The sequence below is a fragment of the Primulina huaijiensis genome, chromosome 9, assembly GCF_012295235.1.
Source record: "Primulina huaijiensis isolate GDHJ02 chromosome 9, ASM1229523v2, whole genome shotgun sequence".
NCBI classification, from domain to species: domain Eukaryota; kingdom Viridiplantae; phylum Streptophyta; class Magnoliopsida; order Lamiales; family Gesneriaceae; genus Primulina; species Primulina huaijiensis.
The window spans coordinates 23,122,796-23,137,533 of NC_133314.1; the positions used below are offsets into that span (position 1 = coordinate 23,122,796).

Sequence of the window (14,738 nt, forward strand, 5' to 3'; positions counted from 1 at the left end):
ATTTGCTCATGCTTGAAAGAAATTGTAACTTTTATTTTTAAAACATTCGTGACGTCACATTAATGGCATTATTTGGTCAATTGTTACCTATGGGAAATAGCCCACTATTTAATAGTATTTTCTAAAAACAAATAAAAAATATAAACTAACAAAACATGTCGTCATAAAACCATTAACATATTTACCAGTCCTTTTCCTACTTTTTCCACACAGTTCTTGCGTCATTCTTTAAAGTCTTTCCCTCTTTATCTCCGATTCTTTGGATAATCTAGAAATCGTACTCGTGAACTAGCCGGGGACCTACTCTTGTATTTTCAGTGATATTCGAATTCTTGGTTTTTCGAATTTTAACTTCGGATTTAGGGCGTAAATTCGACTGTTTGAATTTAATTTCATTGTTCTCTTCGTTTTGAGTGTCAGTTCAAAAAAAAAAAAAAGAAAGAAAGAAAGAAAAAAAAGGTGTGCCAAGAAAGGATTTTTCTTGAAGAGCTGGTGATTTCTTGCGAAGGGAATTCTCCATTTTTACACATTTATTGATTGAAATCTTCAATGGACTCGAAAATTACCCCTCCCGTGGGATTAACATTGTGGAAGCAATCGTCCATGGCTCCTGAGCAGGACAATGGGTTCTTTAATGATTTGGAGGGAGAACATGAATTTACTGATGTAAATGATATTGATCGGGGGTTGAAGCTAATGTACTTGGCGAATGAGGGAGACTTGGATGGCATCAAGGAGCTTTTGGACAACGGTGCTGATGTCAATTTCCGGGATATTGATCATCGGACTGCACTTCATGTTGCCGCATGCCAAGGTTACGTTGATGTAGCCGAGTTGTTGCTTGAAAATGCTGCAGAAATTGATGCCAGAGATCGGTGGGGAAGCACGGTATGACTCGAATTTTAAAATTTAATGGCTTTGTCTATGATTGTTATTTCTTGGGTTTGTGTTTCTTTATCTGTTGGCTGTTTGCTACGTTAGATAGATCTATGAGGACTGTAAACTAACAACTGCTGAATACTTGACATTTTTAATGCTCCAGGTTGTGCTAGTGGTTTTTTGTTAGGCTGCTCGATTTTTTATTATTATTATTTTTTTTAATGAAAAAGGGCTTAAGTTTAGTCATCTTAAGGTTTGAAATCGAGCTCAACTAGTTTGGTTCAAACTTAATTATAGTTCGTCCATTAAGAAAATGCTGAAACTTTGGCTCGAATAACTCATTGAATTTTGAATGTATTTATAATAAAAACTAATGAATATATTAAAGCTTGCCAGTGCTAAAGTTTGATTATTTCGAAACATCGATTGAAATCCTGAATGTGCTCATTTGATTCGTTTAGTAATTTGATTTGCTCTAAAATCTAAATCTGGTCTTACTTAAACAGCCTCTTGCAGATGCCGTGCATTATAAGAAACATGACGTGATTAAACTATTGGAGAAACATGGTGCAAAACATTTTGTGAGTTTCCTACTATTCTCTTTGTGCCTCATAGTTTCTCATTTACGAGAAAGTTCCAGGACTAGTAAAATGTCTCTTTTCATGGTCTCTTCTATGCTGGAGCTTTATTGTTTTATATGTGTTTTTCTTTAGATGGCTCCCATGCATGTCCCAAATGCCCGTGAGATACCAGAATATGAGATTAATCCCAAAGAACTCGATTTTACAAACAGTGTGGAAATAACTAAGGTACTTTACCAATTTCATTTCTTGTATAATCAGATACCCACGTTTGATGTCATGTCACGCTTAACAAATTGTTTGTGTGTTTTACTAGGGAACCTATACAATAGCTTCATGGCGTGGAATACACGTTGCTGTGAAAATACTATGGGAGCAAGTTGCTGACGAGGATAAAGTGTGAGATTTTTTTAAAATGAACTGACGGGTTCTGCACTTCTTTTTAACATCATGCTCTATTACCTGCCCTATTTTTGCAGGAGGGCATTTGGGGATGAGCTTGCTTTGCTTCAGAGAATAAGACATCCAAATGTTGTTCAATTTCTTGGTGCTGTGACACAAAGTAGTCCAATGATGATTGTGACTGAATACTTATCTAAGGTTTTCAATGAAGGAAGCAGTTCTGGATAATGATTCTGTTTCTTATGATTCACTTTTGTAGCTTGTAGATTATTTGATTGTGTGTTAATATAACATATGCATGAGTTTTTATGTTCTTACTGATAATTTTTATGTCTCTATGGAAATTTTCTATGTTCTAATTACTTTTACTTTAATCCTTTCTTGTATGGGAATCATCATATTTTGTATTTTTAAATTGGATTTTATTATGTCTGAGGCAACCGTTGAAGTAAATCACATGTTGTGAACTTGTCAATTTTCTTCTTGTACTTCTTACATGGGTCTCACGATGCTTGGAAGCTGGTAGAAACCTGTCATTTTGTTATTTTTTAGTCAGAGTGGCACTTGCTATATCAACAGAATTCCAAAATTCATGTTTCATTTTTTTTTTCCCATACTTCCAAGTGATTCTAATAATGGTTGTGGAATTGTTGCTTATTTTTCTTAGAAATTTTGATAATGGATAATTGATTGCATTTGGTACCTATTACTAATATCTATCAATTTCATTGAGAAAATTATATCTTTCTTAGCAACTTAGTGATTCACCAGGAATGCGATATTATTAAATGGGCAAAGATGAGCTACTTATTGAATGTCTATTTCAATTTTGGCAGTTGTCTTCCCATATATTCTCTATAGAACATGTGATTTTCTATTTGACAAGTATAGAACTTGTGATTTGGTCTTATACCTCTGCTAATATCATGATATATTAGTTAAATGAGTTCGTGACTTGATCTGGTTACATTCCTCGGTCTTTTTAGGGCGACTTGTGTGAATATTTAAAAAGAAAAGGTTCTATTAAGCCAGCTACATCACTCAGATTCGCAATGGATATTGCCAGGTCCAGTATGTATACTAAGTTGATTTTAAATTTTTGTGTTGCAAGACTTTCCTACCACTTCTTGTTTCATCTAGGTGGTTAATATGTTTTTGACACAGTGTACTAAACGCTGTTCAGATATGCTTTAGATATAGGTAGCCTAATCTGTTTAATAATTATTTCAATTCTGATCCTAACCTCTTTTTCCGTTTTAAAATGTGTCACCCTACTACAAACTCGCTGAGCAGTTGTATTTATATGAAATTTATTATGAAGCTGATTTGATTTTGCTGAGCCCTGGAAAACTAAAAATAAAATAAGGAATGTGTTCTTACCGAGGAGTTAGCCAGGAGTTAAATGAAATGATGAATAGGTCATAGATGCAGAAATTTGCGGTCTCCCCAATCATTTGAATGATGACGAGAGCCATTTTTTCTCACAATAGAATTGTTCTTGCAGGGGAATGAATTATTTGCACGAATTTAAACCTGAAGCCATTATTCACTGTGATCTTGAACCTTCGTAAGTTTTTATCCTTCCATAATTTGTTAACTTTTCTTTCTTCTGCAAAATTTCTAGAAGAATTGTCTTTTCCTTATTTTTGACTAAGATAACAGAAACATATTGCGGGATGATTCTGGGCACCTGAAAGTTGCAGACTTTGGGGTTAGCAAGCTTCTCAAGGTTGCCAACAGAGTTAAAGAAGTCACGCCTCTGACTTGTCAGGACACTTGTAAGCTTTTTTCTGCTCTAGAGCTAGTACACTGTTTTGTTACGCTTTTGAGATGAGACCATTTAAAATTTGACTGAGAGAATCCATCTGATTATGGGCACATCAAAATTTTGCTGAATTTTGCAGTTTGAAAAGATTTTATTTCAACATTCACTTGTGGTGGGGTCGTGTGGCGATTGAGGTGATTACCAGAAATATGATTAATGGCTAATTCTTTCTCATATTTTCTGTACATGGACAGGTCGCTATGTGGCTCCTGAGGTTTTCAGAAACGAAGAGTATGACACTAAAGTGGATGTTTTCTCGTTTGCTTTAATCTTGCAGGAGGTAATGGATGTAGCATTAATGGTTTGGGCTAAGAAGGTGTAGATATCAAATCCTTATCCTAACAATATGTTGATGATGAAATTGCATTTGCTAGATGAACTATAACTGCGATAAGAAAACGAGAAGAACAGATTAGATTACAGAAACGTTTATGTGCTGTAAATTGATATTGCTTATTTGTTTCACTTTTTCTCTTGCTGTGTGGCATAGATAGTTACTTAAAAATTGGACGCAGTTTAATCTGTGACAAGTGATGTATTTGTGTGGGCGAATGCTACTGTTTTATTAAGTTTCCTTGTGATGTTCTCTCTCTTTTCAGCTTATAATCAGCCGATTTCATTTTCCTCTTCTTGGGTTCTAATTTTTAACATTTTTTATATTTACACTCTTTTGTATTTTGATAACAAAACATATTACTACGACTTCATTTCATTCATGTCAAGTTGCTATTAGTATGTGACACGATTCTAATTGAAACTTTTATATCAAATTGATGTCAAAGGTATCGCAGCAACATCTATAATTTTCTCATTGCGCTGTCCATTCACTTTGTCTCTTGTTCATGTATGAGATCCATACATAAAAACATGCGAGGTGATTTGATGGTGAGCAGGATCCAGGGAAGAATGAGCTGGGGCAGTCACTATCCTTGATCAATAAAAATATGAATTTGAATGTATATATTTGTTTCCAAAAATTCAAGTTTCAGTCCCCAAAAATAACCCCAACCCCATCCTCCCTAGTTTCAACCTCTTCACCTAAAGTCCTGGTCTGCGACGTAATAGAGCTTGTAGTTTGCAGGACATAGATTTGGGTAGGAGTCACACCTGCGTTTGTGGATTTTTTCAAGAAAGTGTTATCTTTTTAAATATTTTTTATTATTATTTTTTGATCATTTTGGGTCAAAGAAGCGTGGCTTTGACAAATTTCCTTATTATAACTGGATTTGATAAATTTATCTTTGTGATGCACTTGACCTTAGATGATCGAAGGATGCCCACCATTCTCTTCAAAGCAAGATCATGAAGTGGCAGAGTCTCATGCTGCAAATGACCGCCCTCCTTTTAAAGCCTCGTTGAAGTTGTATGCCCATGGGCTGAAAGAGTATGTATTTACTCCCAATAATGTTCTTTTCTTTTGTTTTTGCGTATATCTTTGTGAATCATGAGAAATACATACTATTCGATATTTTATTCTTTCTAAGATTTTCTCTAACCATTGAGCTTGGCTTGTGAATGCCACAAATAAGAGAAATATTAGTACACGGTCTAGTGAATTTCCTGCAGGTTGATTGAGGAGTGTTGGAGTGAGAATCCAGCAAATCGACCGACATTTAAGCAAATCATCCCTCGACTGGAGGCCATATATAACAGCTTTGGTCACAGAAGGCGATGGAAGGTTTTCTATGATCCTTTTCTCGCTACTTGAAGCAATGGCCTTTATACCTGCAGCCTAATGCATCGATATTATTATGTTCACAGGTTGGACCATTGAAATGCTTTCAGAAGAAAGACAGTAGCATTGGTCATTCCTCTCGATCTGATGGAAGCATCTAGACTTTCGGCTACGATACTTTTTATTTTTCATTACATTGCTGATGTTCATATCAGTGTTATGTTTTTAATACTTTTCTTGTTTTGTTTTTGGTATGGTATTTTTTTGAAAGCAGCCACCAGGTGAAAATCAAAGTTGATGGATAAATAATCATATACCTGGCTTACTCTTGTGTTCAAATGAAACTGTAATTTTTATTGTAATAATGTTTATTGGCCATGTCCAAGCTAATTCCCATTGATATGTTTTGAGTGCTTAATTTTTGTTTCTTATAAATGAACATTAGTTGTGTCTAAATTCCATGAAATATGATGTGTTTGTTGTGAAAAAGTAAAAATTTACGGTAAAAAGTAAAAATCTCAAACTCTCAAAATAATAACACTACACACTTTATAATATTTTTCTCTCAACTCAATTGTGATTTTCTTCACAAATGAGAGATCTATTTATAGAAAATTTTTACAAATAATCCAAAAATAAAATCATCATTACCTACATCATCACACACTAATTTTCAATATTTACAACTCTTATTTTCAACATTCAAATATTCAACATTCAAATATTCAACCTACACATTTTAAATATTATTAATTTTCAACGGTGTTATGTTTATTACACGCAAGAGTTTCATTGGTACACCTGCGGTTATATTACGCTTTTGTTTATTAATCCCATTGAGAATAATTATGTTGTTCCTTCAAAAAAAAAAAAAAAAAAAAAAANTTATGTTGTCTATAATTTTCGATTGATATTCAAATATAAATTATTTTTATAAACAAAAATGTTATAATTGTAATTTATTAATTAACTCTAATTAACATTTATTTAATTTGCTTCATATAAAACTCCACTATTGAATTAAAGTATATTAAATAGATAAGATGAATCGCGTTTCATAAATTTTAGTTTGATTTACTTGAATTATAAATTGAACTTCGAAGTAGGGAAGATTTGCCTCGAATCGATATTGCGGGAGTTCGTATTATGGACCCATCCCAATTAATTATAATTCCGGAATAATAATATATAATTGACCATTATATTGTATGATAAATGACATAATTCGCATATAAATTCCTCAAAACATACGAAAACAGTATTAGAGCAAAAGACAACAGTATGCAAAACACAACAATATGACTAATATCAAAAATTTTGTTTGTTTTTAGGATTGAGCTAAGCGACTGATATCGTAGGGATATGCATCCGATGCTTTGGCAGCACGATATGATCGCCTCCCGACCACGATATTTGCAGCTTCTGTGGGATGGAATGCATCCCAGAACAGATACTGATTCCGGTTTCGGCATGAAGGTTGAAGCGGGAGACATGTTATTTGTCCATTGTTCCTCCCCACTCCACAGCATCCAGCATTCGTCACCCTAAACCCTGAAATGGGAAAACAAAGTATATTAGGCTAGCTGTAATGAATCTCGCACTGCATGGGTTACATGTGGACATACATGTACATCCGTTTGGTAATCAAATCCTGAGAAACTCGGAATGATCTGATGTTGTGATAATCAGTATGCTTACCGAATGATGCAGGATTGTTAATCAAATCCTGAAAAATTCCGTAAGCATCGATATAGATAAACTTAGCATCCCTTGTATTCTGGTTAAGGTTACCAACCAATCCCTTGAGTCCATTGTTAAATAGTTGGTTTGCGCTGTTGATTCTTTGCACACATGTGGTTCCATCAGGGCTGTTTTGTGCCAATGCATTTGGGCTGCACCCGATTTGGCCTATTCCGATCAAAGCAAACTTCCTAGCTCCAAAGTTATATAAAGTCTAGACAAAAAAATTGAAATAAAATTAGGATCAAGAATCGTCCAGAATAAAATAACAAGATCCAAATCATTGAAATTTGAGACAGGGTTACCGTCAATTGCTGGGAATACTGTTGAATGAGAACGTCGGCATATTGTTGAGGCGTGTACTGGCGGCTGGTCGAATAACTAGGCATGAAATAGTTGTTCAGGTAGTCATTGCTGCCTATTCCAATGGAATAAATGCACTTGCTCAGATAATTTGCAGTAGTGTTTTGGTCACCGAGTATGTTCACAATCTGCGAAATTGTGCTCTTGTAGTTGTTTACTTGTCCCGTAAAATCTGTCCGGGAACCCTGTTTAACAAGAATTTGCCATTAATTATTCATTTGTACTACTGTTGTGAATTGTGTGCCATTATCTTCGATGTTTTAAAGCCATACCAATTGTCGGCCGGTTTCCGGTCTGATTCCTGCAGCAGCAGATGCATAGTTTACTCCCCTGAGTATTTGCTGGCCACGGGCGGTGGCGTACGGCGGGATGTAATCATCAAAGCCTAGTTGCTCAGCTGTAGTAAATGTCGAATAATGATAAACATTATGAGAATGATACGCAGAAAGAATTCACACAGTTAATGATCAAGTGATTCTTTCAAATTCGTGAAATTATTAGTACGTAAAAAGAAGAAAATAGCTTACCAATGACATCAACGGTGGTTTTACCATTGGAAAACCTCCCAGTTGGGCCAGCAGGAAAATCAATTCCATAAGGCAAATAATTAGCTTTGGCCAGTGACTGAATATTATTGTTGTTACCATTGTCCACTAAGGAATCGCCAAATATGAAGTAACACGGGACCTGAGGATCCGATGAGGCCCGATTTACAGCGAAAACGGCTACTAGCGTAATCACCACCAGCATCCATATCTGAAACCCACCACCCATTTTCGTATAAGAGGATGAATGTTTCTGAGGCACAAATGATGATTCGGAGCATATATATAGTATTGGGAATGGGGGACATGCAAGATTTTCAGAGCGGGGTTGACTTTTTTTGTAAGGTTTGGAGTTTACAGAAATGTGGTTGGATAGATGCATTGATTTCACGCGGACGTTCTGCGATATTTTTGACGGTGATCGATGGTAATGTCGATTCTTTCTAGATATATTTGATATTATATTTTATTGGAAAGCTCATCTCTATTAGGTGTAATAAACCGAGTGATCTGCTCTCAAATGGTGGTACTATACACTGTATAGTTACCGTTTGATTAATGACTAGAAGTTCGATATTTTTTGTTAATATTTTCTCGGCTAATACAGTTTATAGGTAGGTAATTGCGTACTTCACGTCAAAAAATAACGATTGATGATTTCTTGGTAGAACAAAATTAAAAATAAAAATAAACCGAGTGATCTGACATGCACTCCAATTAAAGTTACAAATAATCCATTTTATGAGTAAATTCGATATATTAAATGGAGTATGGATGGATGATACGGAATGACGTATAAATAACATTGGTCTAGCTAATACCACTAATGATTTAATTAATTAGCAGTTAATTTTGTATTGTAATTTTAAAATTTAACGAATATATAATTCATAAATGGGAATGTATATGCAGAAGATATTTTGATTTATATGATAAAATTGAAAACATAACACAAATGTCATCGGTGTGACAAATTTATTATTATGATGTAGTTTAAAAAGTAGTTAAAAATTTGATATAATTATTAATAAAACAACAAGAAATAATGAAATTTTGCACCAACTGTGGTTCATCAAAAGTCCAAACCATTCAACTTGTTAGTATGTTTAAATTAATTGCAATTCTTTAAGTAACTACAGATTATTTAAAATTTAATTTCGTGTCTAAATCATTTCAATAAAATTTAAATTCTTCCAAAATTGAAGTCATTTCATCCACTTTGAAATCATTTCACCAAAATAATCCATAAGACATAAACACAATATGAACTAATAATTTCCTTATTAGTACTAACAATGGTCTTAAATTTTATGCACATTGGAACACAAAGTCTCAAAACATATTAAAGAAGTAAACAAAAACTGTAAGAAAATACAACCACAAGAATCGAGCCAGGTCTGAACACGATTTAAAACCGAAGAATGTGGTAGAAAATGCGACACCAATTCAATATGAATATACAGTAAGGACTAGGCTATCGTTGTATTGACTTATAATAAGGATGGCATTTATTGCAAATGGACATGGGATAAAGGCTTTGGAGCTTTTGGTTTCAATAAATGAGGCTGTTGAGTTGTTCGATCAACAGCCTCATTTATTGAAACCAAAAGCTCCAAAGCCTTTATCCNCTTTGGTTTTTTAACTAAAAATTGAAAATAAAGAGTTTAATAAATTATTTAGGAGAATTTTTATCAACAATTATGAGTGTTAATATATTAATAATATCATAAAATATGAATATCTTAGAAGAGTTAGCTATAATAAGAAATTTAAAATTTTTAGTAACACTTTTTTTAAAAAAATTATATATCAAACAAATTTATACATTCAATAAAAAAAATTTGGTAGTATTTAAAATATCTACTAATAATGTTTAAGATTTAGGTAATAAGGGTTTAAAGGTAAACTCGATCATAGTTTTCTAGAACAATGAAACCAAAATCAAAACTAATTTTTCTTTACTTCAGTTCCAGAAATCAGCTCTCAAAATTTAAGGCATAACTGTTAAACAATTAATTTCACTGTCTCACATATTGTATAACTATTTTATTTAATATTTAAAAATTGGATGATAATATCAATTTTTTAAAAAAATTATACGTCAGATAAATTTATAAATTCAATACACAAAATTTGGTAGTATACGATCTTTTAATTTATAATTTTTAATTTATATATATGTTTTTTTAATTATTTATGAAATTTTAAAAAAATAAAAAAAAATCTACAGTCAAGTAGGTGACAAAAATATAATTAATTAATTTGACTATGATACAACTCTAAAGCTCAAAAACAAATGATTTCAATATTCAATACTACGACCAATTATATATATAACAATGCTGATATAAAATAAATTATCTATGATATAGAATTTTAAAAACAAAAGGTAATAATTCCTATAGTAGGTTAAATATTTTTAAATTAAATATTATGAGTTATAGTTTACTATCAATATTATTATTTCATTAGTTTTGATATTGTTTTGATGAGACATGAAAGTTATTTTCTACTATAAAAAATAATATATGACATAATCTTTGTAATAAATATAAATTATAATGATAATTGATTAACATCTGTCAAAGTATTAGAGCTTTTAGATGTGATATTTTAACATCTTTATTTATTTATTTATTTTGAAATCAAATTAATTAATTCAATAAATAAAAAATTATCATTTTTATGCAAGTTTATTTATTTGGTTATATTTCAAATTTTTATGTGAAAATCATACCGTTAGTTTAAAATTTATATTTAATAATTATTGTATGAGTTTATTAGATTTTATTTTATATTTATCATATAATCTTATTTGAATGTTTATTTCATTTAATATATTGATTTATTTATTATTTTAAAATTATATTTAACAAGAAATTAATAATCATCAATGTAGTTTATAAAAGATCGATTCTGATATAAAATTAATTCTCTATGATATAAAATTGTAAAAACAAAAGTAAAAAAATTATGTAGGTGTTTAAATATTATTTAAATGAAATATTATGAGTTCTATTTTACTATCAATATTATTATTTCATTAATTTTGAGGTAGTTTTGATGAGTTAGTCATGATATTTTAAATTGATAATTATTTATCGTTAGTGTACTTAATTTATGCAAATTATGATTTATGCATTGATAAAGTCCATAATTTGATTGATTTTTAGTTTATTATGCCTTATACGTGGTGTTTGGATATATTTTTTTAAAAAAAATTGTTTCAGTTCATTTTTCTATATATTATGCTAATTATAATTTATTATATAACATAAAATTAACAATTTGAATTTTAATTTGGAAAAAATTCGAAAATAAATTATATAAGTTCTTAATTAATTTATTCGTATAATATAACAAGAGATTAAACTCGAATAAATAACAAAATTATTCAAATTATTTTATTAGAAAATCAAATTTTTTGTTTTTATCATATCATTGTATTTACGTTGATCGCAAGTGCTTCATGCTACTATTTCAAAAAGGTTGGATGTCGGTCTCCATCACCCAAATTAATTTCAACGCTCTCGTGCTGAGTAACGTTTAGTCCTGGCCTAGCTAATTTGGCAATTTTAGGTTTCAATATTGAACTGAAATTGTAAATTATTATCCGACTCCCCGCTTCACCTTTCATTCTCCGGATTCTCCCTACGACTGTGCTTGTGTAATAAGCGCTATCATGGACCCCTGACACTCGTCACTAAAAATGTGGTAATAAGGAGGAACCCATACAAGAAAAAAGTAGGTCTAGTTCATTTTAATGATTTCAGTAAGATAATTGTAACTTTTCCTCACATGCATCACAAGGACTACTTTTTGGAAAAATTAATAGCTTCTAAGGTTCAAATTGAAATATATTTTTTTAAAAAAAAAAACTTTAGGCTTTCTCATGCTCACTAAATATATTAATCAAGATAGTCAAGCATTGATTCAAGAACATGCTTCCCTAGTGGCTCTAGTTGCAGTGCAATTGTTAACCCTTTACGAGACAGTGCCTACCCATGGGTAACACGACAACTTTTGTATCATAGAAACTCTCTCTTGTGGGCGGATAGGGCATGTTTAACAGGATTGTGATGAAAAGGGAGTACAGTGTCAGAAACAGGCTTTGGAAATTGGCTTCTAGCATCGTCTATTTCAGGGAACAGGAATGCATCTCCACCCAAAGCTGACCAATAATGTCAACAAAGCAGCGAATCACCAAGTGAACCAAATCAGGAAGCAGAATGGATTTGTCGATCCGTTGGTCGTGTCTTTGCCTCAATCGCCTAGACTTGAGATTGAATCGTCTAGGGAGAAGAGTGAACAGATGATAATATGGTGCGGGTTGAAGACGTTCAAATATTTATCCCTGCCCCTCCCCTAATGGAACTTCATCAGCAGATGGTGATCATCGGAGATGCAGGGGATCCAAGTCCAACCTTAAGTATCCCGGCAGTGGTTCAGTCTAGCAACGCCAGCGACTATAGCAATTCATACGGTTGGCACAGTTGGAGTGACGGGATTCATGTGGTGGCAAGTCCTATAATGGTACTGTCACTATATGTATCCAAGAAAATAAGATCTCTACCATGTAATAATGAACCATTTTAAATGGTCATGATACTGGAAAAGGATCACACGAATAAATAATAGGCATTTGTCTTCAATAAATTGCTAGTTCCATTAATTTACTTTCAATAATACCCTGAATATCACTTTTATAAACATATAATGGAACTTCACAAGTCTTGGCCACGACGTCCAAGATTCAAATGAAACATTTTCTATTTGATAGGAACTAGTTTTTATCAAAAATCATATATATCAATTAAATTTATCGATCATCCAAATTTTGATTGATTGACGTGAGATAAATAATCAAAACACAAAATTAAATATTAAAACCAAACATTTAATTGATTGGATATGATTATTAATATTATCAAGCGAAGTAAATCCAAACTAAGAGAACATTAGCAATCTCCAAGCATGAAATAAATAGGAAAATACAAGCACATTTTTGCTCTTCATTTCAACGGCCAATGTCTCCTAACATATTATAGTACTGCCTTAAGAAATCTAAATATGTTTGAAATGTTGTACGATTTATTTTATCGATCCCGATAAAAATACATCTTTAATCCTTTTTTTTTACACTGATGTAGTGCTGATGAGATAGGTATTGATGAGTTGTGTTCAACCTTTCATGTTAATACTTTTCATTTTAACACAAACCCATTTTAAACATCAACATGAAAGCTAATTATCGATCTGTCAGTCTCCTTCTCAGTTCTCCCTCAAACTTTTTTGATTGATTCAACGCATTGGATTTTTAACGAGAATTTATGTAATCTAATAATTCATAGAATTCAAATCAGCGTAACTTTGGCTGAACAAACCATTCATCCTGTTAAAACTTTAACTAAGATTTTAAGACAAAACTAGCTAGAATAAATCATTTATTTATGCTTTTTCCTTTAACCTCCAAAATTATTTTTCTTTTGTGATAATTAATCTTTCTTTATGTACTGTGCGATATATACATAAAATTTATAAAGTTTACATTTCGATCATGCGAATATTTCAGTTTTCTAGCGTTGATGAACAAGATAAAATATTATCACTCAGATTAAATTAAGAATCAGATGAGGCAGGCTAGTGTCGTTATCGAAAATGACGACCCTTGAGTAAGACTTTATTGGGTGTCATTTTCTTCAAAAAAACAAAAATTCACGTCAAGTCGTGTATCCAATAAGCTACCAAATCCTTCTCATCTCGAATTGTTCTCTAGTCCAATAATGCTAAATTACAATACAAAATCGTATTTCTTGTTTCCTGTAAAAACGTTTAAATATGCCATCTTAGATTTATTCCTCATATAGTACTCAGCTAGCTAAACGAATTAACTGATTGTTTATGTAATTAAGTAATATATACATTTTATTTTTTAAAAAAAAATGAATCGTTTTAAAACGCAATCTCTTGATATTTTTTTTAAAAAGGAAAAAGTTATTAAACAACGGCGGCAGAAGCGTTGTTGCATGAAAGCCCGTGCCGATCCCTTCAAATCTACGGCTGGTATCTAATCATCAGCCAGACGACAGCTCCAAGCTTCCTGCCTGGTGGCGATTTGTTTTACCTCAAACTCCGTTCCAGCCTTCCGGCTGGTCGAACAAGTAGAACGATATTTTTTTCCAATTGCATTTCATTCAAAATATTTAAAGATTATAAATATTTTTTACCTCAAAGATTCAAAATATTTCCATAAAAAATTTTAAATCGTTTATTTACATCATTTATCGTTTTCTTTTACCCAAAATCCTACTTCCTTTTTTTTTACACGATTTAATACATTTTTATCTTACCAAAATGTCAAAGAATTATTATTATAATTCTTGCTGTATACACAATATCATACTAATTTGTATTGGAATTTTTTGTTTCTTGTATTACATTAATTATTATATTGTCTAACGCCGCACGTTTCATGCACACGAGACACGTATTCCCTAACGAAGTTGACGCCGTTTCTTCAGACTTATACATGCTTGTNAATTTGAATTTTAATTTGGAAAAAATTCGAAAATAAATTATATAAGTTCTTAATTAATTTATTCGTATAATATAACAAGAGATTAAACTCGAATAAATAACAAAATTATTCAAATTATTTTATTAGAAAATCAAATTTTTTGTTTTTATCATATCATTGTATTTACGTTGATCGCAAGTGCTTCATGCTA

The 14,738-nt window shown here is 31.8% G+C and overlaps 2 protein-coding genes across 4 annotated transcripts; one reads left to right on the forward strand and one right to left on the reverse strand.

Moving 5' to 3' along the window:
• Nucleotides 1-194: 194 nt before the first annotated feature.
• LOC140984619 (serine/threonine-protein kinase 12-like) lies at nt 195-5,740 on the forward strand. Of its 2 annotated transcripts, XM_073452165.1 has the most exons (12): nt 197-888; nt 1,386-1,460; nt 1,593-1,688; nt 1,777-1,859; nt 1,940-2,060; nt 2,849-2,928; nt 3,367-3,429; nt 3,525-3,640; nt 3,882-3,967; nt 4,950-5,071; nt 5,254-5,365; nt 5,449-5,740. In XM_073452165.1, the coding sequence occupies exons 1-12, from the start codon at nt 550-552 to the stop codon at nt 5,521-5,523; spliced, it is 1,368 nt and encodes a 455-aa protein (XP_073308266.1). In that variant the 5' UTR covers nt 197-549; the 3' UTR covers nt 5,524-5,740. The 2 variants fall into 2 exon arrangements, with proteins under 2 accessions (XP_073308267.1, XP_073308266.1); XM_073452166.1 differs by lacking the exon at nt 1,386-1,460 and having other exon boundaries at nt 195-888.
• An 821-nt stretch (nt 5,741-6,561) lies between these two features.
• On the reverse strand, nt 6,562-8,273 carry LOC140984754 (GDSL esterase/lipase At5g45670-like). Of its 2 annotated transcripts, none has more exons than XM_073452364.1 (5): nt 7,993-8,272; nt 7,738-7,862; nt 7,408-7,650; nt 7,061-7,316; nt 6,562-6,913 (listed from the first exon to the last, which is right to left on the reverse strand). In XM_073452364.1, the coding sequence occupies exons 1-5, from the start codon at nt 8,237-8,239 to the stop codon at nt 6,690-6,692; spliced, it is 1,095 nt and encodes a 364-aa protein (XP_073308465.1). In that variant the 5' UTR covers nt 8,240-8,272; the 3' UTR covers nt 6,562-6,689. The 2 variants fall into 2 exon arrangements, with proteins under 2 accessions (XP_073308465.1, XP_073308466.1); XM_073452365.1 differs by lacking the exon at nt 6,562-6,913 and adding an exon at nt 6,927-6,945 and having other exon boundaries at nt 6,976-7,316; nt 7,993-8,273.
• Between the last annotated feature and the right edge of the window lie 6,465 nt (nt 8,274-14,738).

What these genes read in the sequence shown, in the direction of transcription:
- LOC140984619 (XM_073452165.1), top strand. Translation starts at nt 550, where the DNA reads ATGGACTCGAAAATTACCCCTCCCGTGGGATTAACATTGTGGAAGCAA. An exon ending in AACATGGTGCAAAACATTTT is followed by an intron (nt 1,461 to 1,592) that starts GTGAGTTTCCTA and finishes GTTTTTCTTTAG; the next exon opens with ATGGCTCCCATGCATGTCCC. An exon ending in TTCGCAATGGATATTGCCAG is followed by an intron (nt 2,929 to 3,366) that starts GTCCAGTATGTA and finishes TTGTTCTTGCAG; the next exon opens with GGGAATGAATTATTTGCACG.
- LOC140984754 (XM_073452364.1), bottom strand. Translation starts at nt 8,239, where the DNA reads ATGGGTGGTGGGTTTCAGATATGGATGCTGGTGGTGATTACGCTAGTA. An exon ending in AACCACCGTTGATGTCATTG is followed by an intron (nt 7,863 to 7,992) that starts GTAAGCTATTTT and finishes CATTTACTACAG; the next exon opens with CTGAGCAACTAGGCTTTGAT. An exon ending in CGGAAACCGGCCGACAATTG is followed by an intron (nt 7,651 to 7,737) that starts GTATGGCTTTAA and finishes CTTGTTAAACAG; the next exon opens with GGTTCCCGGACAGATTTTAC.